The sequence below is a fragment of the Acinonyx jubatus genome, chromosome F2, assembly GCF_027475565.1.
Source record: "Acinonyx jubatus isolate Ajub_Pintada_27869175 chromosome F2, VMU_Ajub_asm_v1.0, whole genome shotgun sequence".
NCBI classification, from domain to species: Eukaryota; Metazoa; Chordata; class Mammalia; order Carnivora; family Felidae; genus Acinonyx; species Acinonyx jubatus.
Window position 1 is genome coordinate 33,229,037 of NC_069394.1, and position 27,945 is coordinate 33,256,981.

The 27,945-nt window shown below is 45.0% G+C and overlaps 1 protein-coding gene and 1 long non-coding RNA gene across 5 annotated transcripts; one reads left to right on the plus strand and one right to left on the minus strand.

The window, feature by feature from the left end:
* On the plus strand, positions 1-27,590 carry LOC128312813 (uncharacterized). Of its 3 annotated transcripts, XR_008292597.1 has the most exons (6): positions 1-384; positions 1,035-6,125; positions 8,340-8,563; positions 15,745-15,925; positions 25,636-25,769; positions 27,429-27,590. It is a non-coding gene; the product is annotated as an uncharacterized LOC128312813 (long non-coding RNA). The 3 variants fall into 3 exon arrangements; XR_008292596.1 differs by lacking the exons at positions 15,745-15,925; positions 25,636-25,769; positions 27,429-27,590 and adding an exon at positions 13,886-15,244; XR_008292598.1 differs by lacking the exons at positions 1,035-6,125; positions 15,745-15,925; positions 25,636-25,769; positions 27,429-27,590 and adding an exon at positions 13,886-15,244 and having other exon boundaries at positions 22-384.
* Positions 15,372-27,945, minus strand: DCSTAMP (dendrocyte expressed seven transmembrane protein). Of its 2 annotated transcripts, XM_027064041.2 has the most exons (3): positions 23,935-24,083; positions 20,687-21,728; positions 15,372-15,987 (listed from the first exon to the last, which is right to left on the minus strand). In XM_027064041.2, the coding sequence occupies exons 2-3, from the start codon at positions 21,713-21,715 to the stop codon at positions 15,652-15,654; spliced, it is 1,365 nt and encodes a 454-aa protein (XP_026919842.2). In that variant the 5' UTR covers positions 21,716-21,728; positions 23,935-24,083; the 3' UTR covers positions 15,372-15,651. The 2 variants fall into 2 exon arrangements, 1 of the variants encoding a protein (XP_026919842.2); XR_008292595.1 differs by lacking the exons at positions 15,372-15,987; positions 20,687-21,728 and adding an exon at positions 23,048-23,387 and having other exon boundaries at positions 23,935-27,945.

A 27,945-nucleotide genomic window follows, 5' to 3' on the forward strand; every position in this document is an offset into this window, starting at 1 on the left:
TGAAACCCATCAGGTGCCCGGTAAAAGCGCGTTTTTAGAGTAGGTGAAGGGCACAGGTTTTTGGAGTCAGACAACCAGCGTTCACCGGCGGGAAGATCGTTGACAAGAAACTTCCCGGGTCTGAGCCTCAGTTTCCTCCTAACGTAATGGAGGCGGCAGCACCTTCACAAGTCTGCGGGGAGGTGCGGCTGAGACGGTGCACACACAGCAGCCCGCGGGGAGTGCGCGATCGGTAGCAAATTCTCCCGGCAGCGCCATCTCCCTGAGTCATGCAAGGCCCGCAGGGACGCGGCTGCAGGAAACCGGGCGGGACAGCGCCGCCTCCCACACTGCCCGCGGGGGCGCCCGGCACGGCCCGCCGAGCAAGGCGCCGCCGCAGCCCAGGTGGGTGCAGCCCCCGCGGGGTGGCGGCGGGGGGTGGGGGGCGCGGCGGGGTGCGGCGGGGGGAGTGCGGCTGGCGGGCGGGGCGAGCCGAGCTCGCCCGCCGCCCTCTGCCTCCCGCGCCAGGGCTTTCTAGACTCCCCTCGCCGCAGGCCGCCGTCCCGGGACTCATTTACTCCCCGCGCCCCGCCCCGCCCGGTTCTGCCTTCTTTTCTTAAGTGGTTTACAATACCCTGAGTTGCTTTACACCGTATGGCCAGGCTCGCTGTAAATAATTCTCTTGCCCGGGGAATTCTAGTAACGAGACGGCTGGCTTGCTTTCTAAAGGAACACGCTGCCCCCCTCCCCGCGCCCGGCCTCCCCCCTGCCCCCCCCTCCCACCTCCCCAATCAATATTTACTGGCTCTGCACAGGCCCGCCTGGGGGGAGAGAGCTTTACGGCACATTAGGAAGATGTCGACGCGGCCCTCGGGGAGCTTGTGATAAAAACGCTACAGGGAGAGGAGTCTGAGAATCGCTAGGCTTCTGGGGAGTGTGCACGGATACTCTGCACGCGGCGCTGCCATTTCTAGAGTTCCTGAGAAAAGGGTTTTCTTGTGTAGGGTTTGCTTTGGCTCCGTTTGGTTATCCCCCCCCCCCCACCCGCTTTGTAGGAACAAAGGAAGAATGGAGCTTCCTAAATCTTAGGATCTACAATTATGCCACCGGATCTAAAGGGAAAGGGGAAAATGAAGGCACGCGTCGCTGTTTCTGTTTATTCAGATTCTTCGGAGGACACTGGCTTCACACAAGGAAGCACCCTGAGAATCACAGTGAGCCACGGTGTGGACGAAGACTCAGGGCCCAGGGCTCAGAGCTTTCAGTGTGTGGCCTGGGGAAAGCTGCAGCACTTCTCTGACCCTCAGTTTCTGGATCTGTGAAATGGACACGAGAATACCTGCCCTGCTTACCCTACTGCATTGCCAGAAGAAGTGCGCCAAGTGAAGTTTGTGAACAGTGAAACTTCATGCATGTCATGAGTACAATAGGATTGTGATATCAGTGTCACGCTCAAAAACACACTCTGGAAGGTTGGTTTGTGGTTAACAATGATTCAGACTGAGAGAGAGATTATAAAGGCCGCGGAGATTTACAAATAGATCGGTGAGATCACAGCAGGCACGGAAGGGCACTTTTGAGCCGATGGTGGAGACACGGAACAGGAAGTCTGGCAGTGGCACCAGAGGAGGAAGAGGTGTTGCTGGGTGCTACTGGAGGAAGCTGGATGATTTGTTCCCTGACATGCAGGGGAAAGCGGTTGAGGAAACAGCTTATGCTGTGAGCTTATGATTTCGTGAGTCACTGTACCATCCATGTTGAAGGTCACATGCAAAAGCCAGAGACAGGAATAGGTGTGCCTTGCCGAGGTGATGACCGTGCCCGAGGACCTGTGGAGAAGACACGCAGGGCTGGGTGGTCCAGGAAGTTAAATGAGTTGGACACTCCAGGCAGGTTCTGAGAAAGCCCAGCAAGAGGCCGTGGGAGGAGGTCAGAATGAGCAACCGATGTCTGGGCAGAGGCAGCTGACGGCTGTGGTCGGAGGCCAAGAAAACCAGTTCTGAAGGAGCTGGAATCCTAGGCAAGGTGGCAAGGATGCCGCTTGGCAGGAAGGAAACCTGGCAGTCACCCTGGAACAGAACCAGAACTGCAGGGCTCCGGGAGGCTTGATGCCTGGGAGAGAGAAAGGAGGACTGTGTTTAGGTCTTGTTCCTCCAGACAGCAGGTTGGGATAGCAGGATCCTTGAGAGGTGGGACATATCTCATTCCTCTCTGTAGCCTCGCTACCTAGCACAGTGCCTGACCTATGGAAGGCACTCAGCCAGTGTTCGTTGGAATGAACCGACAGATAGATGAACAGCAAATGAATAAGGCCAAATTCAAGATTCCCAATGAGCTTGGAATTTTTATTCCCTCCTTTGGTGGCTTTTGACTGCCTTAGGCTCTTTTCTAGTGCCATATAGCTAACGCCAGGACTACCCTCAGTGTCCCTCCTGAGAACTCTTGGCCATCTGGCATGTCTCCAGTCTCCTTCCTTTCTCTTTATAGGGTGTCTGCATTCAAGATGGCTGTGGTCCACTTAGTGGCTTGTTTCCATGGCAGCATGCTTCTTCATTAAGCTATACCCAACCCCTCTCTAGTTACTAGCCTTTGCTGTACCTTATTCAGTTCCCAGCCGTGTTTACATCCTGTCCTGATACAGAATGTCTTTCATTAAGGGAACATTGTCTTCCCAGAATTAACTTAAAAAATGCACTTAAACACATAATGGTATGACTTTTTTTTTCCAACTAGAAATATAAAATTTCTCCACAACTTCTGTGCCAAAAAATTAAGTTTCCTTGTCAGCCGTTTTCACTGACTCTTCAAAACTGTTTCCTCCACACATAGTGTATGCCAGCCCTGGAAAGAGTCTCCGGGAGAAGCAGGTGGCTCCCAACATAATGTCTGGCTCTCACATTTTCACCTACATCTGGGGACTCTGCCCCCTGCTGGTCGTTGTCATGATTATAATTGCCAGCAGTCTCGCCCTCAGTACTGACGAATACGAACACTAACTCAAGAAAATAGAGGAACAAGAGTCACAGTGCGCATTTAATTTTATGTTACCGTGTCATTTGTATTAGACCCATCCATTTCTGTTTTTAAGGCTCCTGACGTGGTTTTCATCACTTTAATGAAGAAGGCTCTATCTGACCCATTATTAGAATCCATCTTGCTCTACTCACAGAGTGTGGCTTGCCCGTAGCTTTTTTCTCAGCTGTAAACTTGTAAGACTCAAGAAACACCGAGGTGGTGCCCACTACTGCCAGTTCAAGTTCTACCTTTCTTTTTGACATGGATTTTCACATCCGCTGGCAGAATTTCTGCCATGCAGTCGCCACTTGCAGCAGCCAGTGAGGGTAGGCTTGTCCTTGGTCCAACAGCTAGTCCCATTTCTCAGTTGGGGCCCGTCACCACTATTCCTCACCTTCCCATGAAGCACCATATTGATTCCCACATTCGGTATCTCCCACTTACTAGGCCTCTCATGGCTCAGCTCGGTGCATTGCCAAGATCTTCCACCCGGATCCTTTCCTCAAAGCTCAGCGGGACTCTACACAGCAGAACACTCATTGTGGCTAGGGTATAAACCCAAGTTCCTTAGAACAGCTTGCCTCTGTGCATTGAAAATCCGGTTTTGATTTCCCCTGCTCTTTCCATGCCTGCATTTAGAGCTAAAGTGCACCAGTGGATATGCAAAGTTCATCCTAACCGTGCAGTTGTGCTATGACCAATTTAGAAAAAAACATTGTCTAAAGAGGTGGTTCTGTATACTGTGCGTGGTGTAATTCTTATAGGGAAAGTGAAAGTCTTTGTCGTACTGGGTTGATCCGCGTCCCCTTCAAAAATACGTTTCAGTCCTTAATCCCCGACACCCTGAACGTGACTTTATTTGGAATTGAGTCTCTGAAGATATCATCAAATGAAAATGAGATCATAGTGGATTATGGTGGGCCCTAGCCCAATGACGGCTCTTCCTATAATAAGCGAGAATAGGAAAGAAACCTGTCAGTGTGAAGACAGAAGAGAACGTGGAGTTAAGCTCCCATAAGCCAAGGAATGCAGAAGATTGCCAGCAACCACCCAGAAGGTAGAAGAGACAAGGAAGGATTCTTCTGTAGAGACTTTATTCAGCTTCTAGCTGCGAGAGTGTACATTTCTGTTGTTTTAAGGCACTCAGTTTGTGATAATTTGTTATAGCAGCCCTAGCAAACAATACATTCACCAACCAGAAAACTAGAAAGAGGTGAGAGGTTCGACTCTCAAATGTTGTCATCGTTTTGCCTCCAATGTTCAGCTTCCCCCAAGGATAGATGGGAATTTGCCCATTTGGTTCTTGGAAGAGAATACTTTCTGTACTTTCGGACATAAGGGAAAAAAAATGCAGCGATTTCTTTCTCCCCTGACATTAGTAACGTTATTACCCATAATGCATTAGACACTTAGATTTGAGATACTACCTAAATATTTACAGCTCTTCCTAGAGTGTGACTGTGTGATATCCCAAAGAGAGGCTACTTGTGAACCACCCCTGACCGCACCACAGCCTGCCGGACCCTCCTCTGGTGCCCAGCTAATGAATTAAATGTGGCTGCTTGAGTGGATTCATTAGCCTGCGAGGGCGGCAAAGCAACTTGGAGGTTGGATATGATAAGTAATGCAGGTTATAAATGGCCATTAAATGTTCTTCCAAGGAAAATTGCTGAACAAAATGCTTTTAAACTTATTTTTTATTTTTTGTCTTTGGAGAAAGAGTTCTAGAGCTGGAGGTGATGGAGAAGCTCAAGTAGGTATGGATCCAAATCCACTGGTTTGGTAGGGAAATGATAGGAGCAGTCAGCACTGGTCAGAAGGGAAATTTAAGAGATGTGGCAGCAGTAGAATTGGTTGGACGTTGCACTGAAGCAGAGTTGCAAACAAGGCTGACTCCTAGGCTGAGGAAATCTGAAAAACTTTGGGGTCACTGAGTGTGGTAGGGAATTCAAGTTCAAGAAAAGCAAGAAAGAGGAGGTGAAGAGGAGGGTCTATCAGACTCACAGGCTAATAAAGCTTGGCAGAGCCCTCATAATCATTGGCTCCAAGTGCCACATCCTACGGACGAGGCCACTTGGGGCCCAGAGAGATGAAGCAGTCAACCAGAGTTCCACGGCTAGCAAACGGGTAGAGCCAAAATCAGAATCCAAGGCCCCTCTCGTAATCCAAATTAGAGACCAAGAACTGGAGAAAGACCTATGGATGTAGATTTTGTAGAACCCCACTTTCTAGCTGGCAACCCACAAAGGAGAATATATGGAACAGAGATGACAAACCACAAACTCATGCTTTGACCTTTACTCTAGTTTTTAAAATTAGTAGTTAAATTTGTTTCTAACACCTAAAGGTCAGGTGAGTTCCCATGGCACTCTAGGTTGCTGGCTGCTCCGGGAAAAGTCAGTTGGTCTGTGAGAAACTAAGGAAGAGCTCCTTCGTGTCAGATGGGCCACAGGCTGGTGTACCTGCCCAGCTGGCGGGCTTCACAGCTGATATCCCCCACCTGGCCCCGCTGGACCCTGGAGTTCACAACCCCTGGGAGAGGGGAAGAAAGGCAGGGGTCCTGAGCCTGCGGCTGAGAAGCAGAATTGGAAATGGCAGAGGGTGAAGGGAAGGAACCTGAAGACAAGAAGGCCCAGGGAGCCTAGGTCACAGAAGCAAAGGTCTCATCCAGAAATCCAGGGGACGGGACGGACTTTTCATCTATTTTTGGATAAAGTAACAGGATGTGGAAACCAAAAAAAGTGGGCAATTCTCTGATCCTGCACAATGGTGATGACTTATGCAAAACATCCTCTTTCCTATTTTTAACTAGATCACAGAAGCTGCGTCAGAGGGCTCGTTGCTGACTAATCCTGTTGTGGTGCCTTTCTCTGAATTGCATAAATGCCATCTACATAGGCGAAAGAACATTTGAGAAGGGGAAAAAAGTCTGTAAAGACTATTGCACACAGGGCATTCTTATAAATAGTATTCTGAGTGAGATCAGGGTGTTCTGGGCCACCACTTTCTGGAAGTTGTCTAGGATTTCATGGTTGAATGATGCAGACATTCAGAGGAAACTATTCATTTAATTCAAGCTGAATTAGTGATCCCGCGACAGTTTTGTACTCCATAGCGACAACTCTTTTTCAGTAGGTAACATGGAGAATTATGCCGATTTTTCAGCAAAATTATTTTCTAGTTGTATAAATATCCCTGTGCCAGGAATACGTCTTTTATTGGAGAAAAGGACTCAGGAATGAGAGTGAAGGGTTCTCAATGCTTTATAAGCAAGAACCACATCGTGACAATGGCAGGGCTTTTTACTGAGACGGAGCTGTTACAGATGCTGTGAGGGCCCTGCTCCAACCACCCCCCCCCAACCCCCGCTTCAGTGCTCTCCAACTGACCGCCAGCTGCCAATCTCTGCGTCCCTTTGCCCGGGGGCTTTTTTCATAACCGAGGAAAGCCAGCGCGCCAAGGAATGAAAACCACCCAAAAGCAGCAGCAGCCCCAACCGGCAACTGGTAGGAGTTGGTGTATAAATACCCTAGTCCCTAGCATGACCCCTCGCATGGGGTCTACAAGCCATTTAAGACACAGAGTAAGTAGGCTGCTGGCTTTGCAAGGCAAATACCTTGCTAGAGTAATGCAGTAATATTATTGCTTTGTTTTCTGTGTGTGTGTGTGTGTGTGTGTGTGTGTGTAGTATGTATAGTTTATATACATATAAACTATATAGAGAGAGAGCTTATATATATATATGTATGTTTATATATGTAGTAGTATGTATAGTTCGTATATGTATATATGAAATGTATATACTCTGTGTATAATGTATATGTATATAATCTGTGTATATAACAAATAATGTATATGGTGTGTGTGTGCATATGGTACTTTATACTTTGGAAGATAATACTGTTTTCCACTTGCAATGGTGCTTATAAAGCTTCTTTTCAGAATGAACTTGTTTAAGTAAAAATGCTGAATTGATTTAAAGAACATTTAAGTAAATGATAGAGTATAACCTCCACCAATATGCCACAAAAGTGTAGAGGTTGTGCATGAATGACTAAAGCCACACTGGTGTCTTCCCGCTCTCTTCTGCAGATCCCTCAGGTGCCTCAGAGACTGCCAAGGCAGGCAAGAGGAGTGACAGTGGCTTCAGGTCACCCGCCTCTCCTTCAAGCAAGGCATCCTGGTGTACTGGCCTGGGAATCGGTGATCTAAGGAGTGAACTAGGGGAAGGGATCTACCATTTCAAAGAACAATAGTTCACAAGTTTGAAATGTTCAAATGGAGTCCAGCACTCAATTTATTAACAACTTGAGGCCAAGAGAGTTTAAATGACATTTCCCAGTTCCCGTACGGAGTTTGTGACAGAGCTGGGACATAGGCCCATTCACGTGACCCCCACCCATGCTCTTCTGACTGTGCTCCCTCCCTCAGAGGCAGGGCTCAGGTAGGGCTTCAAAGGCAGGAGAAAGCAGGGCAGGGAGTGGGGAGAGAAGATCCTGGAGAGCACAGCTCTGCAGGGGAATCAGGTGACACTTTCCCGGGGCAAAGGAAGGTGTTGGGCAGAGGCAGAACAAGGAATACAGTGGGGAAACATGTCAGGATCAGAGGAGAAGGAGCTTGAATGCCTGGTGCGGGGAGTGTGAACTCACAGGAAGTGTGGATCCGGGTCTCTGAGCTGGGAAGGGACGCATGAAAGCCATGCTTTGGGAGGCAGCACTGTAGAGAGCAAATAGGTTCAAATACTGCTTCCAGAGCCACTTACTTAGCCTCTCTGTGCTTTAGCTTCTTCTAACACACCCAAAACATTATCTGGTACCTATTAAGGGCTCAATAATGAGCCCTACTGAGGGCTATTATGATGTTTTCTATGAAGGACTGAATAGTGCCAAGAGAGGGAAGTGGCCTGGCTGAGCTAGGTAGTAGCAGAGACAGAATTAGAAATCAGGACTGATTTCTAATTCAACACTCTTTTTCTCTGCATCTTGTTTTAAAATGATGTCATATTTATTTTCTTGTCTGCATTAGCATTTCCACTTGCAAAACATAATGCCTTTATTTAGTACAAACATACCTCCACAATGGTTTCCTTTTGGAAAAACAATTTTGATCGATGATTTCTCTCACTCCCTAATTAATATACCACAGTTAGAGTGAGCACTGCCTGCTTTGACAAAGCAGGGCTTTCAATTTTCAGATCTTCAGCCACTAACAGGGGAGTCTGACTTTAAACCGTATGAACTTGCGTATGACATTTAAATTTTAATAACTGTTCTGGTTGCTTCTTTGTGTCTGGAGAAAATAACGTTTATTTTGACCAAATGCTATCTTTTCCCTTTTTTCATCAGATAAATCATACTTATGACCTGAGAGCTTCTGTTGTTCTTTATGATTCACTGATCAACCGTGAATGAAGAAACAAATGCTGGAATTTTGGTGACAGCATATTGGTAATTCTCTCCAGGAGACTGCGGTCTCGCAAAGAATCAGAGACCAAGGGAGGGCAGCTTCCTCAGAGACTCTGTAGCCCAGCTCATCCATCTTTATAGATGACAAAATTCAGCTCAGAAAGGTGAGTTGAATTTTGCAAAGTCATCTAGCTATTTCGTGGTAAGAGGGATTTTGAACCCATTTGTTTTTTTGACTTGGAGTCCCCACTGCATCACGTCCTGCATCAACTCATGCATTTCTAAAAAGTCTTCCTGTATTATTAGGCAGGCAAATCCAGCTTGTTGCTTGGTTTTGCAAATAAAGTTTTATTGAAACACAGTCCCTTCACAAAAGATGTCTGCCGATCCCTGTTGTGTATCAAGCCTGGTTGAAACTCCTTTGTTGTTGTTGTTTGTTTCTGTGTTATGCTTTTTGTAAAAAATCTTGATGGATTAATAGGTCTTTCAGCAACAGGTAGAACAGAAGTTCTGTGTGCATGTCACACAACTGATGACATCGATACCACATAGATGTGTTCTTATTTATTCGGCATTCCATCCTCTCCAAAGCTCGCCACAGTTCTCTAGAACAGTGGTACCCCTATCTGCCTGATCATCTGCTCCATTCCATGAAATCCTTGAGAATACAGACTCCCAGGACCCTCCCCAAATCTCCAGTCAGTGTATCTGAGTTTAGGTTTGGAAATCTGTAATTTTATTATTATTTTTGTAACCTCTGGAGGCCATTTTGATGATCAGCCAGCTTTGGGAACCTTTGCGCTGGGTAATGACTGGATGGACGTCTGTATCTTTGTTAGAGTCCTTTCCTTTCCTCCTGTTTGTCTCTAAGCCCATCCTCTTCCTGAGCCCCATGCTATGGGTCGTAGGTACATTGTTCAGCATCTTTGCTGAATGAGGCTGGGGGCAGGGGCGCCTTACACACCACACTAGTATTTCCTCAGTATCCAGTAAAGTAGTGCAGACACTTTCTGCCTTCATTGTAGTTATTTGACTGGTTACACTTTTATTTCTGTCATTGCCTGTTCACTTTCCATTTGCATTTGCATAAAATTCCTCAAATGACAAATCCAACCCTGATTTCTTCTGCTTTCTGATTGTAAAAGTGAGGTGCATAGACAGCCAGAACTTAGATGATAAAAGCCTCGTATCCCCTGTACCCTGTTTTTCATCTTTCTTTCCTTTCCTGCTTTTAAAAATATCACTGAAACCATTAGGGATTAAAACAAAAAAAGATTTAGAACCCTGAAAGTTTGTTGGTCTCAGCCATCCATTAATTTAAATTTTTCCTCCCTGCTGTTTGAGGGTTATGTTAGCCTAATAAAACAGGCTTTTAAATATATGTATATATATATATATATATATATATATATATATATATATATGTATGTATATGGCCACACTCAATTCACATTCATTTTTTTAACCGGTTCCTCTCTCTTTCATTGCATAAATTAACTAAAATAATTGACCTCAATGGTCTTTTCGCTATGAATGACTTTGTGTGAGGAAGCTAGTTCTCACTTTCATAGAATGAGATAGGTTTATTTCTTTTTCTTAAGTGAATTAAGACAAAAATATATGATGTGCAAAGACTTCAATATGTCCCATGTTATAATTAGGATTGATGAGGTCCTAAGAAAGCAGCAGACATTGAATCAAAAGATAATGTTTAACCTGCCAAGTAGAACAATAAACAAGATCTATTACCGCAAAGGTGTTTAGAATTAGTGTATCTCACTCAGAGAGACACGACCAACAACAAATGCGAAACCAATGAGGACATCAGAATGACACTTGAAAGACCTTAACAAAATATGGCATCACGCTGGGATTCGCGAGATGAGAAATACTGACTTTGACCGTGATGCAATATCTTCTATAAGCCATTACAATTAGAGGCGAAAATGGAAGGGCTATTCAATTACTTTGGGCAGTATGTTTCCACCTGCATGAGATTAACAGGGCACATTTCACAATAGATGTCTCAAGAAATTTAACTAACCGTTCATTGAAATCTAAAGTGGATAGGCTGTAATTAAATAAGCATTTTATATCCCAGTTAGGCTGGCCCTAATGAGCAAGTCTAAATCTTGTTTTCAGGATCAAATTGCATTTTGTGACAGCACCTCCTTGCCAGTCTGTCCTTCCAATAGGGACAGGCATTTCAGAATAAGGGCAAACACCTAACAGATAAAGACAGCAGGGCACTCTCCAGGCTTGTGCACTGTTCAAAATCACAGTGCATTGGAAACAACAGGGATTACGCTAACTTCAGGAAGGTAATTTTGGTTTCAAGGAAATTAGGACCGATTTAGTAATCTTGGTAAACCAGGCGTTCATAACAGGCCAGGGCAGAGAACTTGGCCATGGTACCCTAAAGGTACCCACCTGCCCTGTGCCTTTGGCACTTCCTAAGCCTAGTGTGTATTGTTATTTATTGTCTAAGATCTGTCTGTCTTCCTGACTAGATTGAAGGCATCTCAAAGGCAGGGACCAAGGTGAACTGTTTGGGCATCATCAGTACCTTCCATGTGGGCTGTTTGAATGTTTGTTCTAGTTGGTGGTGATGCTCTTAGGTAGAATAAGTAAGTTAGTTAATTAACAGAATTTAGAAGCACAAAAGCATCCGATTCCTTCTAAAAATTTGGCAGTTCATTCTTTGCCTCTGTTAATACGGAACGGATTTCTCCGTAGGAGGAATAAATGTAAAATGAATACAAAAATTCACATATTGTATCCATTTGTTAATATATACATTTGTTTATTTAGAAAACACAACAAAGTACAAAATAATTGGGTGATTTGATTTAAATAAATCAAAACTGCAAATGCATCTTCACCTTCTCAAATCCATTTTTGGTTGGAAGTCATGCCGATTACATCAGCAATTGCCTGCGCGGGGGCTGCGGAACTGGTCCTACATGTTTCTTGTAGATATTGCAAGTTATTGCAAGGTTTAATAATTTGGGGGACATTCTGAGTGAAATGAGGTTTAAAGAGACTTCTTTATTATAGGGTTTCTCAAGTTTTTGAATTGTGCCAACATCCTTTACGAATCTTCAAAGTTAGAAGGCAGATGGTATGGATTTACTAACTCATGTAACTCTTTTTATGGAACAACCGAGAGACTGGTGTGGTCCGAGGAACACACTTTGGGAAATGTTGAATCAGACACATTTTTCATGTAGGCTCCTTCTGTTAGAGAAATCGCACAGTTGAATACCTGAGTTGAAAGACCTTTAATCTGGAAACCTTCTGGAATCATGGTTCTCAGTCTTGGCTGTCCATTAAAATCACCTGGGAGTTTTAAACAAGCCAGTGCTGAGGCCCCACCCGCAGCCAGCTAAAGTCAGGGTCTCTGAGGGTGAGTTTTCTGACCCATAAAATGGAAATAATAATGCCTACCTCACAGAACTGTGAAACATAAATGAGACCATATATGGAAAATACCTGCTCTGTGCTTTCAACAATAGCCAAATTACGCAAAGAGCCCAGTGTCCATCAACTGATGAATGGATAAAGAAGGTGTAGTTTATAAATACGATGGAATCCTACTTGGCAATGAGAAAGAATGAAATCTGGCCATTTGCAGCAATGTGGATGGGACTGGAGGGTAATATGCTAAGTGAAGTAAGTCAGTCAGAGAAAGATATCATATGCTTTCACTCATATGTGGATCTTGAGAAACTTAACAGAAGACCAGGGGAAGGGAGGGGGAAAAAATAGTTACAAACAAACAGGGAGGGAGGCAAACCATAAGAGACTCTTAAATACAGAGAACAAACTGAGGGTTGGTGGGGGTTGGGAGGGAGGGGAAAGTGGGTGATGGGCATTGAGGGGGCACTTGTTGGGATGAGCACTGGGTGTTGTATGTAAGTCCATTTGACAACAAATCATATTAAAAAAAATAAAAAAACAAATAAACATAAAATAAAATAATGAAGATTAAAAAAATAATACATATCATCTCCATTTAACTGTGAAGAAAGAAAGAAAGAAAGAAGAAAGAAAAAGAAAGAAAGAAAAGAAAGAAAGAAAGAAAGAAAGAAAGAAAGAAAGAAAGAAAGAAAGAAAGAAAGAAAAAGAAAGAAAGAAAGAAAATACCTGCTCTGGTGCCCGAAACAAAGTTTAGGCTTTGAAAAAAATGTTTCTTCCTAAGGACAGTGTAGAATTCCAGTGAAGACATATAGAAGATATTATGAAAAAAGAAAATCACTGTTTGGCCACACCATGGTTCTGCATCGACAGATGCTAACAATATATGATGAGAAACAGGATGTTTGCATAGCCTAAGTATTTCCCCACAGTATACTTATTAATTACAAAGGGAAAAACAGTAATTTTACCATGGAAAAATCTGGCAGACTTCATCTTAACTAAACGATGAAAGGTAATCTCATCAGTAATGAGACATGTCAACACCATGTGCTCCCGGTACAAGGGGACACCGAGGAGACCACATCATGACTTCTGTAGTGCTCTTGCTGAAAATACATTATCTGGAGAAAGTATACAAGGAAACATCAGCAAACCCAAGTCAAAGAACATTTCTCAAAATTACTGGCCAATACTTTTCAAAAGTGCCGAGGTCATAAAAGAAAAAGACTGAAGAACTGTCCCTGACTGGAGGAGACTAAGAAGCTAAATGCACTGTGGGAGCCTGTATTGAATCAGGGACCAGAAAAGGAATATTAGTGGGACAATTGGCATGAACTCAATAAGTTCTGCACATTATCCATTTTTTTTCAAGATTGTTTACCAAGTATAATTACACTACACTTCTATAAGATGTTAACATTGGGGATGATGGATGAAGGTAAATGGAACTCTACTATTTTGCAACTTTTCGGTAAGTCTGAAAAGTTTTCAACATAAAAGCTTTCAAAATAATGGAATCAATATTTCAGGAGTTTTTTTTTCCCTCATGGGTGTTTGGAGTTTAGGGGAAATAGGCCTCTATATACCGTGTAGTCTACATTGAGCGTAGAAGAAAGTGGCTCAAGATGGGCAATTTAACAAGCATTTCCTGTGATTTGGAAACATGTGCTCCTGAGGCAACACTGTCATAAATACCAGATAGAGGATTTGGTAGAAGAGGGGAAAAAAAACAAGTGATCCAGGAAAGAAGAGGGTAGGAGCCCAGGTAGTGGTAAGGAGAAATTAGGAGCTGCTAGATATGGGTTTCAAAAAAAGGATTTGTTTTTTTGAATAGGAACAGAGGAAAGGGAGATAGTTCTGTGTATAGTGAATAGCTATGAGAGATATTTAAAAGGGCAGAGAAAGGACAGAAGAGGTTAAAGATACTTTCCTGGCGTTATATGTGTTACGTTCTCCTTGGCATTTGCCTATAAGTCAGCAGTAGAGGTAATGATTTTTTTCTAATTTTTGTTCTGTGTTTTTTTTTTTTCTTTGAATATTACTCCATGCTAAGACTCATCCTCCAGGGGTCTGGTTATAATTCTGTTACACCGTGACATCGTCCAAATCATGTGCTTTGGAAGACAGATGACAAAGCCATTAACCTGGTAGCCCTTCGGCCTTATGAAGAAAAGTGGTTTGGTCCGCAAACTCAAACACCCGAGGAGTCACGCAACACAGTTCTCTGCTGTTGGGCAAAAACAGGGACCATCAGCAGACCTGAGGACAATTACTGGAGCAGTGTGGCTGAGGAGCTGCTTGGAGTCTCTCATGGATTGTCTTCACCTGCAATGCCCATTGGTTTCTTCCTGATCATTTGCAAGACTGGAAGCCAGAAGTGAATCTGAAGAGACAAAAAGATCAATGGATGAGCATTAGAGTCATTTCAGATGCCTGTGACATAAACTTCTCATTGTGGGCTGCCGGCATCAGAAAAAACATGCAAAAGACTTGGAAATGGCCAAGGGCGCCTACGTGGCTCAGTCGGTTAAGCGTTCGACTCTTGGTGTCGGCTCAAGTTATGATCTCACCGCTTGTGGGTTTGAGTCCCACACTGGGCTCTGTGCTGGCAGCGCAGCGCTTGGGATTCTCTCTCTCTCCCTCTCTCTCTGCCCCTCTCACACTTGGGCTGTCTCTGTCTCTCTCAAAATGAATCAATAAACTTACCCAAAAAATAAAGAAAGAAAATGGTCTTGTGCCATTATAAAAAGGAGAAAAAAAAAGAGACTCGGAAATGGCCAGAAACTTATCCTTGTGGGTTACCTTAGCCTTTCATTGTTTCTAAGCCATTTCCCCATTCCCAGCTGTCGGGAGCTGATAGCAACAATGGGAATGATTCTTGTCCACAGACACGTGAAATGACTTTCACCCTGTAAAGTGCAATTAATCCTCCCATGCACCTTGTGGAAGAAGAATGTGCATCTAGTAAGCACATTCATTTGGGTATTCCTGGTGGCATATATATATATATATGTGTGTGTGTGTGTGTGTGTGCGCTTTGAACTGTTCTTTGAATTGGTTGGAATTTCTTACCGTCTCTTCATTAATTAATAAGTTAAATAAAACCTTCGATGAGCATTCATTTTATGTGTAGGAAGTCATTATCATATCTATGCATAAATATACATATATGTTATGCCTATAGAAATCCTCTTCATCATATGTACATCATACATATACTTTAATGCTGGAGCATGAACAAATTCTTTGAAGTTTACCAAGCTGTAGTAGATAGTTCCCTCTGTTATTTATTTGTCCTCAACGTGATAAATTGCTCTTACTGGGCACGGTCCTTTAATAATAATTGCAGAGGGCCTTCCCAGTAGCCTCTCTACCTTGTGGCTGACTGTACCTACTTGAAATCAGCGTTGGGGCGCCTGGGCAGCTCAGTCGGTTAAGCGGCCGACTTCGGCTCAGGTCATGATCTTGCGGTCCATGAGTTCGAACCCTGCGTCAGGCTCTGTGCTGACAGCTCAGAGCCTGGAGCCTGTTTCAGATTCTGTGTCTCCCTCTCTCTGACTCTCCCCCGTTCATGCTCTGTCTCTCTCTGTCTCAAAAATAAATAAATGTTAAAAAAATTAAAAAAAAAAAGAAATCAGCGATTTGAAAAATATCTTGCAGACCCATCTGGCCCACTCAAAAGCACGAAGCGAAGAGCCTTAGCCACACATATCTATTAATTTTCACCCCCTGGTGTCCTATCTATTGCTAAGGGTGTGAACCCTAACATGAAATTGAAGAGTGCTTTGCAAGTCCGCTGGCCCTTCAAACCCAAATTCTCCTTCATTACAGATTACATCGCCATCTTGGCTTGCCTTGCCTTTGTAAAGTAGAGATTCTGTTTACTGTTTTCTCCTCCCAGTGCCTGCTTTGCTCTCTTCTTCAGGAGCTTCACATGCAGGTGCCGGACGCGCTCCGTCTGCACGGTGGGGTAGAAGGACCCGGACACCAGGATTTTAAGCTGCGTCAGGATGGAGGACAGCAGTCCCAGCACCACTAGTATCACAAGAATAATGCTGAGAGGAACCCAGGTCTTAGACAGATGGAGCTTTGGCTCGGGGATGCAGGTGGGTTCAAACAGAGATATGTTAAAGGAAGAGTCATGTATGATGTCTTGAGTTCCTTGCTCCTAAAATGAAAGAATAAGACCCTTAAGATCCATGCCATTTTTGCCCTCAGTCCTTGTCTTGCTCAATCCTGCCCTGCAATGCATAGCATTTAGCATGAACCATGCAGGGATTTGGACTGGAGCAGCTCCTTTTGTGTGCTAGGATGGGAGCAAAGACAAGGGTCGAGTGTTCTTTGCTGCGGTTGCAGTGTTTTTCTAAAGCGGGTTTGTGGAAATATAGATTTCCTTGAGAGAAAACGTATCAGATAAGTTTGTCTACTCTGTCCTTTCTTTGGAGAGTCGGGATCCCCATGAGGCTGTTGAAGTCTCTGAGAAGAAGGCAGAGAAATCCATTTCACTTCAGCCAACACTTCTCCTCACACATTTGACCACATAACCCAGTTTTATGGAACACCTGTTTCTACACGCTAGGAAATGTGGGACTGATGAAAGATGTTTTTAGCTTAACTGAAGGAGCCTTTTTTTTGGAGCATAGCCCCTTAAGACCCCACCATGTCCTCCCCATCTTGACAAATACCCCGACGGCAGGCCACGAGGTCACAAAGATGCAGAAGCATTAAATTATGTTCTAAATCAACCTTCTAGACATTGGGGGCAGGGAATTATTCTTAGCGTAAGAATACTAAGAATAGTATTTGCTGAAGGTGGCTTTAAACCCTTTGTGTAGAGGTCTCAGACAGGACATTGTCTCATCTCTGCTGGATGCTCGGGGGGAATGTGTTCCTTTCTGCTTGAAGGCAAGAGTACAAACCAGTTGCCCTCAGTGGACTGACAACAGAGGGCAAAAAATGACATTGTGCCGCCCAGCCAAGCCACCAGCGAAAGTGTGTGCTGATTCAGCACTTTGTTTTCCCTGACCTGAGAAAGTCATTTAATCTCTCGGTGGATTTGTTTTCTAATTTGGTAAAACAGGAATTAATGGAGCAGATCCTGCCCATGAATAAACTACTCCCAGTGTAAATTAAGCACCTTGGGGATGGAGCTTAACCTTACAAACTGGAGTACTTAGTAAGCTATTATCACTGCAGCACCCCAGAGCTTGGGGGGCAGTGGTGGGCAGGAAGAGGGAAATGACTTTTCCAAAAGAACACAACCACACCTAGAGAACAGAGTGCACCTTGAGCTGTCCCAGTGCCTGTGAAGACTCTGGAAACTTCAAACCTGGGGCGTCTCTATAGATGTCAAGTCAAATCTGTAATTTCTCCACCACTGTGCCTAAGCAATGAAAATGTTGCCTTTCATTTTCTCTTATTAAAAAGAAAGTTCACCTACAATTAAATATAGAGATTTCAGTCCCCAGAGCAAAGCATGTGCTCTTTTTAATACTAGTGAAGAAACAAACACATCGAGTGAGTCAGTGATGAGAAATCCTGCAATAAGAAAGCAGCGGGTGTCCGGTCTTGGAAGAAGTTACTTAATCTAGGAATCTAACTGGGGATTTTGCATTTGGGAGTCAGGGCTTCATAAAGATTGAGTCAACATTTTTGTACGGCGTTGGTGGAGGGTAATGTGGAAGACAAATGAATTCTCTCAAAATGCTGAGCAATATGCTAAATGGTACCCTGATGTTTTAAAATGTGTTTACCTCTCATAAGTACACAATTTGCCAAGACAGCGTTGAGTAATGGACCGAGGATCCGCTCTGGAATCAGACAGTCCTGAAAAGCTAATGCAAACAAATGCTGTGCACAATACGTGCTCAATAAGTTAACAATGCTGGCTACTTTTACTTACGATGCCCACCCATCCAGCTAGCTCCCTTTGGGTCATTTCCCTTCTTTCTTCTCTACTTAAAAGACTTATTTAAAATCATATGAAAGTGGGAGAGACATATTGGCAAAACCCTGAGGTGATGTTTCTCTTCCTGCTCAACCTGCAGCAACAGAGGGACCCACGGCCACCAAGGGCATCCTGGGATAAGGGCAGGACACTGCAGGTCCCTGGAGCCAGCGGCTGATGGCAGTCTCCCAGGCACGGCAGGAGAGAGTTTGCGAGGAGCCCCCACAGCAGTCTCGTACCCACACCTGCCCCAGCACCCACCGCCCTGCTGTCGCTATGCGAGAGGGTGGCGGCCTCCCCCACCAGGATGTGAGTGTGCAATGGCAGCTGGCAAAGCTTAGACATCTTTGCATCTCCAGTACCCTGTGATGCCCAAAAATGTATTTGTCAGGACATTGTCATTGGAAAGCTTCTGGGCTTTTTTTGGAAGGCAGAACTTGCCTTTTTCTCATTCTGTCTAAAATGGTGAGAATTCACAAAGAAGGCATGGGTATTGGCTGAGGGAGAAATGTGAGAGAGAAGCAAAAAGAGAAGGGAGGAGAGGAAGAACCGAGCAAGGAAAAAAGACAAAGGAGAATGGGTTGGGGAGGGGAAGGGAGAGACCCTTTTCCCTGCCACCCCCAGGATTAAGCATGTCTGAAGAGTTAGTTTAGCTTTCACTGGAGACACCGCTTCCATTATTCCCCCTGCTCCAGATATCTAGAGCAACAGAGATCTTGTAATTAACTGAATTCTTCAGGGGCAGCAGAATGCTCAGGGTAATCAACTCTGAGAAGCAGCCCAGGATTAGAGGGGGCGGAGTCGACCTACCTGCTGAGCCAGAGGAAGCTGGGAAGAAAAGTGTGGATGCTACCAGAAGACCCCAGTTCCCGAGATAAAGAGAGCCCGTGGAAGAGTGGGGCTTCAAAGGAAGCCTTGCAGGCATCCTTTCTGCCGTTTCCTTCTAAGATTTCTGGGACTGTAGCTTGACCAAAAACAAGGGAAAATCAGACATGTGCAGACAGCTATTGGTGTTTTCACTAGCCCAGGCTGGCGCACTCTACCCCACCATGAGCAACACTCACGCCCACATACACACACTCACACACGCATGTACACACGCATACATGCACATAAACACGCATGTCCCACCTAGCTCAGCTTCACAACCTCTGGGTTTAGAAAAAATCAAGACAATGTCTGACAATACCCACATCCTCTGACATGCCCACATAATCACAAACTTCCCCACAGAAAAATGGAAAAGAAAAAAGGTGGGAGGCACAAAACTCATGGTCTTCTTGCTTGGGACACAGCTGCCAAGAGGAACAAGAACAAAGGAGAGAAAGGCAGATTCCCTGAGGCTCAGGGGGCACCAGCTCAGAGAAACACACTATCTTGACCAATTAAGATTGTCATAGATCCATCCAATGGCTTTCAGCTCCCTTCTTTTGGGCGGAGTTTAGAACAGTGGTTCTCAATCTTGGTCACACGTCAGAACTACTTGGAGACTTTTTAAAAATCCCTCACCCAGGCCTCACCCCAATCCACTTAAATCTGATTCCTGGGTGTTTGTTGGCTTGTTCAGGTCCACAGTGAAGGCACCATGTGGCTATGGCAGATAATCACTGACTTAGAAGGTCCTTGCTTTTGGCACCTTACCAAATTTTCTCGAAATATGGTCTCTATAGACCACCTACTTTGAAATCCCATGGAGTGTTTATTAAAAGTACTCTCCCTGGGACACTTGGGCGGCTCAAGCATCTCACCCTTGATTTCGGCTCAGGTCACACTTAAGGTTGAGAACCACTGACCTAAAAAACCAAGGTAGCTCTTTTCTTTTCTTTTTTCTTTTCTTTTCTTTTCTTTTCTTTTCTTTTCTTTTCTTTTCTTCTCTTCTCTTCTCTTCTCTTCTCTTCTCTTCTCTTCTTTTATTTTCTTTTCTAAGGGGTATTATCATATACTAGCACCAGCCATAATATCTGGTCACTTAGGAGCCCATTTTTCAGCGATCATCCTCTTAAATGCTCTGCTGATGCATTGACAGGCCTCCTATATTGCATACGGACTCAAGATGCAAAGAAAAGAAGTTCTCATTCACAGAAATTACTCAAAGTCTACCTGCACAGGTCCAAGGGAGAGAGGAAGACAGACTCTAGGTTCATGCCAGGTACTCTTGCTTGAGAACCAACTTTACGTCCCATATCAGAGACACCTATTCTCCCATTTCAGTGTTTGCTAACTATAGAAAGCTAAAAAATTCCCGCTCTCCAGAGATATAAGATCCTAAGGCCTGAAACCTATACATGTTACTTTATTTGGAAAAAAAGGGACGTTGCAGTAGTGACCAAGATAAAGATCTCGAGATGGAGAATTTACCCTGATTATCTTAGTGAGCCTTAACACAATCACATTCATCCTTTAAGAGGAAAGCAGAGAGAGATTTTACATACACGGAGAAGACAATGTGAAGACATAAGTGAAGATGGGGGTTGCAGCCACAGCCAAGAAAAGCCAACAAGCCACCAGACGCTGTAAGAAGCAACAAGTAGATTCTTCCCTAGAGTCCAAAGTGATTGTGGCCCTGCTCGCACTTAATTTCAGCTCAGTGGTACTGATTTTGGACTTGTTACCCCCAGAACTACAAGAGAATAAATTTTTGTTCTTTCAAACCACCCAGTTTGGGTCAATTTGTTAGAGCAGCCACAGGAAACTAAAACGGTGACCAAAGATTTTCAGGATGACATCATACTCTAACAACAGGATTTCAAGTCAACTTAACCAACAATTGTTGGGCTCCTTCTACATGCCAGACGCTGTGCCATCATGGGAATCCCAAGGTGAATAAGGCAGTGCCCTGCTCTGGGAGGTTCATGATCTTTTTCAAGGCAAGCCAGCAAATAGCCGGGACGCATCGCAAGAAGCACCTGTGAACGCTTACCTCTCTGTGCAGTTTCAGGTGGACCTCCAGCCCTGGCAAGCCTTGGAAATGTTTGCCCACTGAGAAAATGAGCTGATACAGAAGATAATCTATGGCTGCAAACAGCACCCAGATGTAGAGGTGGGTAAGAATGGGGAGGAAAAACAGCCCCAGGTTCTTCCTCTCTTTAGGAGACGGCCAGAAAGATGGGATGACAACGTGTTTTTTCCTTTCCTTCTTATTCAGTGGGAGGACACAAGGCCTCTGTAGTTGCCTCTCCATTTCATCGAACCGAACAAATTGTTTAGTGATGAAGATATTTTCAAACTTCCAACCACAAGGGTCCAAAAATCGCTTCATGAAGAGGCCAGTGCCAAGTAGCACCAGCAAAAGCCCTGCTAGGGCAAGGAGCTGCCGTCCCAGGGAGGACAATACCTCTGTTGCCGTCACCATCTGGTACAAGACACCCAGGACTTGGCCTTTGGTGTCATTTAGCTGTGCCTCCAGGGCTTGGCTGGGACTGAAAAGAGAGACTGCCAGAGTCTGGTTCCAAGAAATAAGGTCATCAAATAGACTTAGGTGAGTGGCAAGGCCATAAATCCACTGAATGGCTTCAATATATTGTTTCAAAAGTGGAAAATGTATGGAAAAGCTCTTGGCCCTTAGGTTGCAAGTCATACTGTCCAGGAGACCTTTGAAGTTATGAAAAATATTTTCCACGTGTCCTAAGATTACTATCCCTGTGCCAGCTGCAATCAAAGCATTCCTGCCCTCCCGCAGGCCACAGGAAAGGAAGAAGAGGAGAATGAAACATCGTGCATGCTTGGAGCAGCAAAGCAGAACACAAGTGACCATCCAGGAGGAGCTAAAGGCTATGAATGTGGACAGACACCCGGAAAAGGCCATAGACAAGAGGCCCACTGAAATGAGAGCAACAAAAGAGCACACTCCCAAATGTTGGATAAAGTCCATCCATCCAGGGCTTCTTGGAGACACATACATCCCCCAGAGACCTAGGAAGATATCAGCGCCTGAGGTAAAGACACCCATGCTCCTTGTGTCCCTGGAAATAAAAAAGAAACCAGGGTCAGGCACTGCTTTTGAATGTCCTCTGTCACTGTGTAAAGGACATGGGGGTAGATTGGTTGCAAAAAATGGCCGTAATTCTTTACCCATCTCTACCTCCACACCCCCACCACCACCCCCTTTTTTAAGTAGGCTTCACGCCCAGTGAAGAGCCAACACAGAGCCCAATGTGGGGTTTGAACTTATAACCCTGAGATCAGGACCTGAGCTGAGATTGAGGGTCAGATGCTTAACCAACACAGCCACCTAGGCACCCCTCCTCATCCCTTTAAATGCCACTTTACAGCTTCTCACGTCAAGAGGTGGGAGAAACAGAATCCAATAAGAGGTGGGTGGGTCTATTTCTCCAGCCCTTGAATTTGGAATGGCTTTGTGATGTCTTTGATACACAGAACGCAGCAGAAGTGACAGTGTGCCAGTCCTGAGTCTATGATCCATTTCTTCTCCCTTGGAACCTTACTACTGACTTTTTAACAGGCCCAGGTGTGTTAGTCTCCTGCAACAAATTGCCACAAGCTTAGTGGTTTATAGAAACACATGTTTATTCTCTTACAGTTCTGCAAGTCAGAAGTCTAAAATGAGTCCAGAGAGCTATGTTCCTTCTGGAGGCTCCAGGGAAGAATCCATTTCTCACTTTCTCCAGCATCTGGAAGCTCTTGGACTCTCCTCCATTTCAAAGCCAGCAATGTTGCACCTTCTTTCCTCTCAGACCTCTGTTGCCATCCTTATATCTTTTGGGACTCTGATTCTCTTGCCTCCCTTTAGAAGGATCCCTGTGATTATATTGGGCCCACCCAGATGAACCTGGATCATCTCCCCATCTCAAGGTCCTTAGCTTAATCCCATATGTAGAGACCCTATCACTATGTAAAATAACATATTAACAGGCTCTGGGCCTTAGGACATGGACAGCTTGGGTGTGGGGGGATGTGAATGAGCCTATCTCACCAGATTTGGCTCTAACCAATAGCCAGCCAATAGCCAATCAACTGCCAAACACCTGAAGGGGTCCCTCCTAGACCAGCCAGTCACCAGGCAGCCCATCAGCTGAGCACAGCTACTTGAGTAGTAATAAATGCTTATTTATTTTAAGTCACCGAATTCTGTGCTGCTTTCTTAAGCACTGGTTGTGAATTGATAAAAACAGCAATACTGTATCATGGATCTTAAGAATTGAAATAAACCCTAGGCTGATGAATAGGCTAAAATTTCAACACATTGCATTATGTAAGATCACTTTTTGATAGTCATCTATTTTTTTCTGCCCTGATCTTGCAGATCAGAAAGCGTACCAAGGGCACCCAAACCTAAATGAGGCACCGGACGGAAGCCATTGTGTCTCTGCCCTGTAACGAACGGTTGTGTCTTACCCACACCCTCCAGCCCGCCCTTACCCTCTGAGGGCAGTTGCTCTCTGAGAATCTTGCAAGGGAAATAAGAATGTTTTGTCACTGAACGGATCACCTTTTCTTTATTCCCAGATCTGGCAGGATTAAAATGAAGGTGCTAATGAGCCTGCTTCCATCCTGTCAGTCATGCATCTTTAGGTCTGTGATGCACTCAGACGGTCTTGGGTTCATTTGGAATGATATAAAATCAATTTGAGACGTTTCTTTCTTGATTGGCATGAAAGTATCTAAAAAGAGCATACGGTATGTGTGGGATTTCAAAGAAGATATTGATCAGTTTTTAAACACTGTCAAATAAGGGCGCCTGGGTGGCTCAGTTAAGCATCTGACTCTTGATTTCGGCTCAGGTCACGATCTCATGGTCCTGAGATTGAGCCCCGAATTCAACTCTGCACTGATGGTGTGGGGCCTGCTTGGAATTCTCTCTCTCTCTCTCTCTCTCTCTCTCTCCTTCTCTGTCCCTCCCCAGTTTATGCATGTGTGCACGTACTCTCTCTCTCTCTCTCTCAAAATAATAAGTAAACTTAAAAAAACAAACAAACCACTGTCACATACATCCCTTCTCACATCGGATAAGCTGGGGCTGGATTTCTGGAATAGCTGGACAATGTTTGAGTCAGGATTATACTCAGTGTGTGAGAGGTGCCCAGGCATTGGCTAGTGGGCATGAACCGAGCAATTCAGGGAAAAGGAACAATTCTTTTTGTGTTCAGGCTGAATGAAGTTGGTGAAGAGTGGAAATGAGATGGACAAAGAGGCAAGTTAGGAACAAACCTGTGGATGTTTCTCCTACAATAATGTAGAGGGCGTACGGCTCCCGTCACGTGAGGGGAAACGCTCGGCACAGAAAAGAGACCTGGAGACAAATGAAGTGTTGAAGAAGGGTGATTACCATGTGGGACCGGCCTTTTTAGAGATTCGGAATCCCACGTAAGAGGATATTCTCACGCTGTCCAGAGGGGAATTGGAATAGCTGTTAGAACAGGGACCAGCAAAAGGACAGAGGTCTTTCCTCCTGCACGCTTGCCTCCTTTCAGATTTGGAAGCTGGTTTGGAGGTTGGTCGTTCTTCCATGCACTGACCCCTCTCCCACTCTGTTTTGACCCCTGGAAATCACCAAAGGGCTCCTGTGCCCCCGAACCTTCCCCAGCACTGCCAGCCAGAGTCAGCTGCCTCGTGGGCTGAACGGGAGGACAGCTGCTGTCAGCGGTGAGCAGGTGGGCAGGACACGATGCATCAGAGCAGGTCGGAAGTGCTGTCCCTCCTCCCAGCCATGTCCCTGTTCACTTTCTTTGCCATAGCTTTGGGTTTGACCCCCAAACCTTTATTTGTCTAAATGATCCACTAATAGGGATTAACGGCCCATTCCATTCACTTTATGTAGAGCATCTCTCTCCCTGAAGCCCCCAAAGAGAAATGCTCTTTGCATTTCACACAGAGGCCGAGGCTCAGAGGCTCGCGGAAATCCGAGCCTCAGAACACCCAGAGAGTCGGTGGTGGGGTCCAGACCTGCTCTCCCTGCCTCCCGGTCCAGCTCCCTGCACCCCGCGCCATGGCCAGATTCCATGACTCCAGCTTATGTGACAGGACACTCAGCTCATTGTGTGTCTGCTGGAAAAGCATGGCACGTTCTGCCAGTGACGTCATGTTTAAGAGTTGACCTGTATATCACAAACCCATTTCTACCTGCTCACTTCTCCCCCTGCCGAAGATGGCCCTGTAAGGCTGCGTCTCGATTCAGCAGGTTTTTCTCTCAAGCAAATCAGAAATCCCAGCTGTTTTGGCTTTTTTTTTCTAATATGCTTCGTGAGGCACCCTTCTCCTGGCTTCCTAAAAAATTAATAATGTGTATTTTGGACTCATATTTCCCTTCTCTCGTCTTCATTCTTGCACAGTGTATTCCTAATACAGATATTTCTCTGACAGTAAGAAACAGATTTACGGACACATTAAAAGTTTAACATTGGGTGATACAAACTAATAACAATTAAATAAGATATACAGCTGCAATTTTGTCCTGTAAGAGGCGCATGTTTTCTTAATGAGCAACAGATTTAATATTATCCTCCTTATTTTTGTACTGAAAACAGCACATCACCAAAAGACACCAAAACTTTCTGCAGTGAGAGGATTGAGTGTATCCTCTCTTATTTTATAGTTTAAGCCACAGACCTGGGCTTGGGACCACATGTCCACAAGCTGGTGTCCAGTCTGCCCTTCCTGTCATTGTTGAACGTGGCCTTGATTTGTTCCCCAATCTGTTTCTCATTTTCCCTACTTGAATATCAGTTCTGCCTGAGCTCCTTTCTGGTGTAGTTGGACGAGGAGAGTTTTAGCAAGCCCCTTAAGACGACCAGGACAGAAAGTGCCCAGTAAATGCAGCCCATTTCTTGTTTTTGGTTTTTTTTTTTTTTTTTGGCGGCCACAAAAAAAAAAAAAAAAAAATGAGAACTTGAGAACTTCTATTCTCTGAAGGTCTTCAAGCAACAACTGGATGCCCCAAGTTCAAGGGAGGAATAGCGACAGGAGTGAGATTGCACTGCCTTCCCAGCACTGCTGTTTCCATGGCTCCTTTAGAAGTCTGCTGATTCCCTTCCTCTTCTGCAGAGGTATGATGTCCTGTTAAAGTTTCCTTGGATGGCCCCAATTCTTTCCTTTGAGGCGAATCTGGGAATCCAGATTTGGAGAAGTCAGTTGCTCCTTTCTTTCCCATAGACTTTGTCAAGCAGAGACCCAGATTCCTAAATTTCATTTTGAGAGCCAAAAGGAATCTCACAGATCAGGGCATCTTAAACTTGAGTCTATGATCACTGGGGCAGCCTTGTTACAATGCAGATCTTGGTCCTAAAGGTCTAGAATGGCACCTGAGACTTTGTCTTTCTGGCAAGTTCCCAGGTGGCTGATGCTGCTTATCTGAGGACAGGCACTGGGTAGCAAGCTCTTGAATTCCGCCCTGTCTGATAGCACTTTCTGTGACGAGGGAAATGTTCTGTATCTGTGCTGTCCAACACAGTCAGCACTAGCCATATGCGATGATTGAGCACTTGAAATAGAGCCAGTGTGACTGAGGAGTTGAATTTTTAACTTGATTTAATTTTAATAATTCAAATTTAAATAGTCCCGTGTCGCTGGTGTCATGGTACCGAAGGGCACAGCTCTAGATGATTGACACCTTGCCAGCTGATTTCCACAGATGAGGAAACAAAATCCAACGAGGCAAAGTGACTGGCTGAGGCTATCCTGGCAATGGAGACAGAGCTGGGGGGGGAGACCCCAGTTCTCCCCCACTTTTCCCATCACATCTGCGTCTCACTTCTGACTCTTTGCGAACTCTGTTTCAAAATCCTTACCGGTGTTCCTGGGTAATGGAGTTAAAATTTCCCACATGCCAAAAAAAATAAAAAGAAAAAAAAAAATTTCCCATATACCAAGTTTGCCCTCAGGCACCCCAACATACATAAATAGAAAAGTGGACAAACTGTTGCTTGTGCCTCCCAGGCTTTAGCAAAATAACAACAATAATAGGTTATGTCTCTCAATTTGTCCACCAAGTGCCTGGTCACTGTTTTCGCATCTGATGATGTACCTTATTTCTAATCTTCACGGCTCTAGACATTATAGATATTATTATAGCTATATATTTTAGATGAGCGAACTGAGGCTCAGAGAGGTTAAATAACTTGCCCAAGGTCACACAGCTGATAAGTGGATGAACTGGAATTCTGACCCACATTTAAGCGCCACTGAGGGTTCAAGATGGGCAGCTTCCTAGACTCTGTTAAAACTGTCTTAAAGGAGTAGTTTCTTTTTTTTTTTTTAACGTTTATCTTTATTTTTCAGAGAGAGAGAGAGAGAGAGACAGAGCATGAGTGGGGGAGAGGCAGAGACAGAGGGAGACACAGAATCCGAAGCAGGCTCCAGGCCCTGAGCTGTCAGCACAGAGCCCGATGCAGGGCTCGAACTCACCAACTGTGAGATCATGACCTGAGCCGAAGTCGGACGCTCAACCGACTGGGCCACCCAGGCACCCCAAGGAGTAGTTTCTAAATTTGTTTGAAATATATTCCCAGAACCCTAATCACGCATGCATCCAGGAATGTGGATTTCATAGTGCTGGTGTCAGCTCTCCTTGCACTGTCATCTGCATCTGGTGGCCCCCACCCCCCTCTGCAGCACATGCCCAGCGGACCCTCCAGAGCTGACTGGGGATCTCTTTTCCCCGGGCCAGCACTTTTGCTCAGCTGTGTCCTACTCCATGTTTTCCTTAGAGACTGTTCCGGCCAGCGTTAAGCTCAGGCTCACTCCTCCCCTGAACCAGCCCATTTGGTGTCAGGCCCATCCCGGTCTGAGGTCAAGGCCACAGGTCCATCGTTCTCTCCCAGGATCAGGGAGCTGAGAGGTATGTTCAGTGCAGGTGCCCACACTTTCTGTTGGTCTGGGGAGCGGCGGCGGGGCGGTGGGGGGGCACGTCGCAGGGTCGGGCTGTCCTGCGCCGGAAAATCAGGGCAGTGTGGATAGCCCTCAGCATTGTAAATACTTACAAGGGTCAGACAAGCACTGTAAAGAATAAAGGAAATCAGGAGGCACAGACACTTCTTGGGGTGAGGGGTATAGAGCAATGGGCAGTAGGTCTTGGGGGCCAGAGAGCCCAGGCCCCAGTGACAGTTATAGGTAAAGTAGCCTCCAAACCAACAGATTTTTTTTTCAAGCCTGTATGGAGTCCCAGTGTTGCCAAATTTTCTGCTGTTGTTTTTTTTTTTCCAAAAGAAGCCAGAAATCTAGACT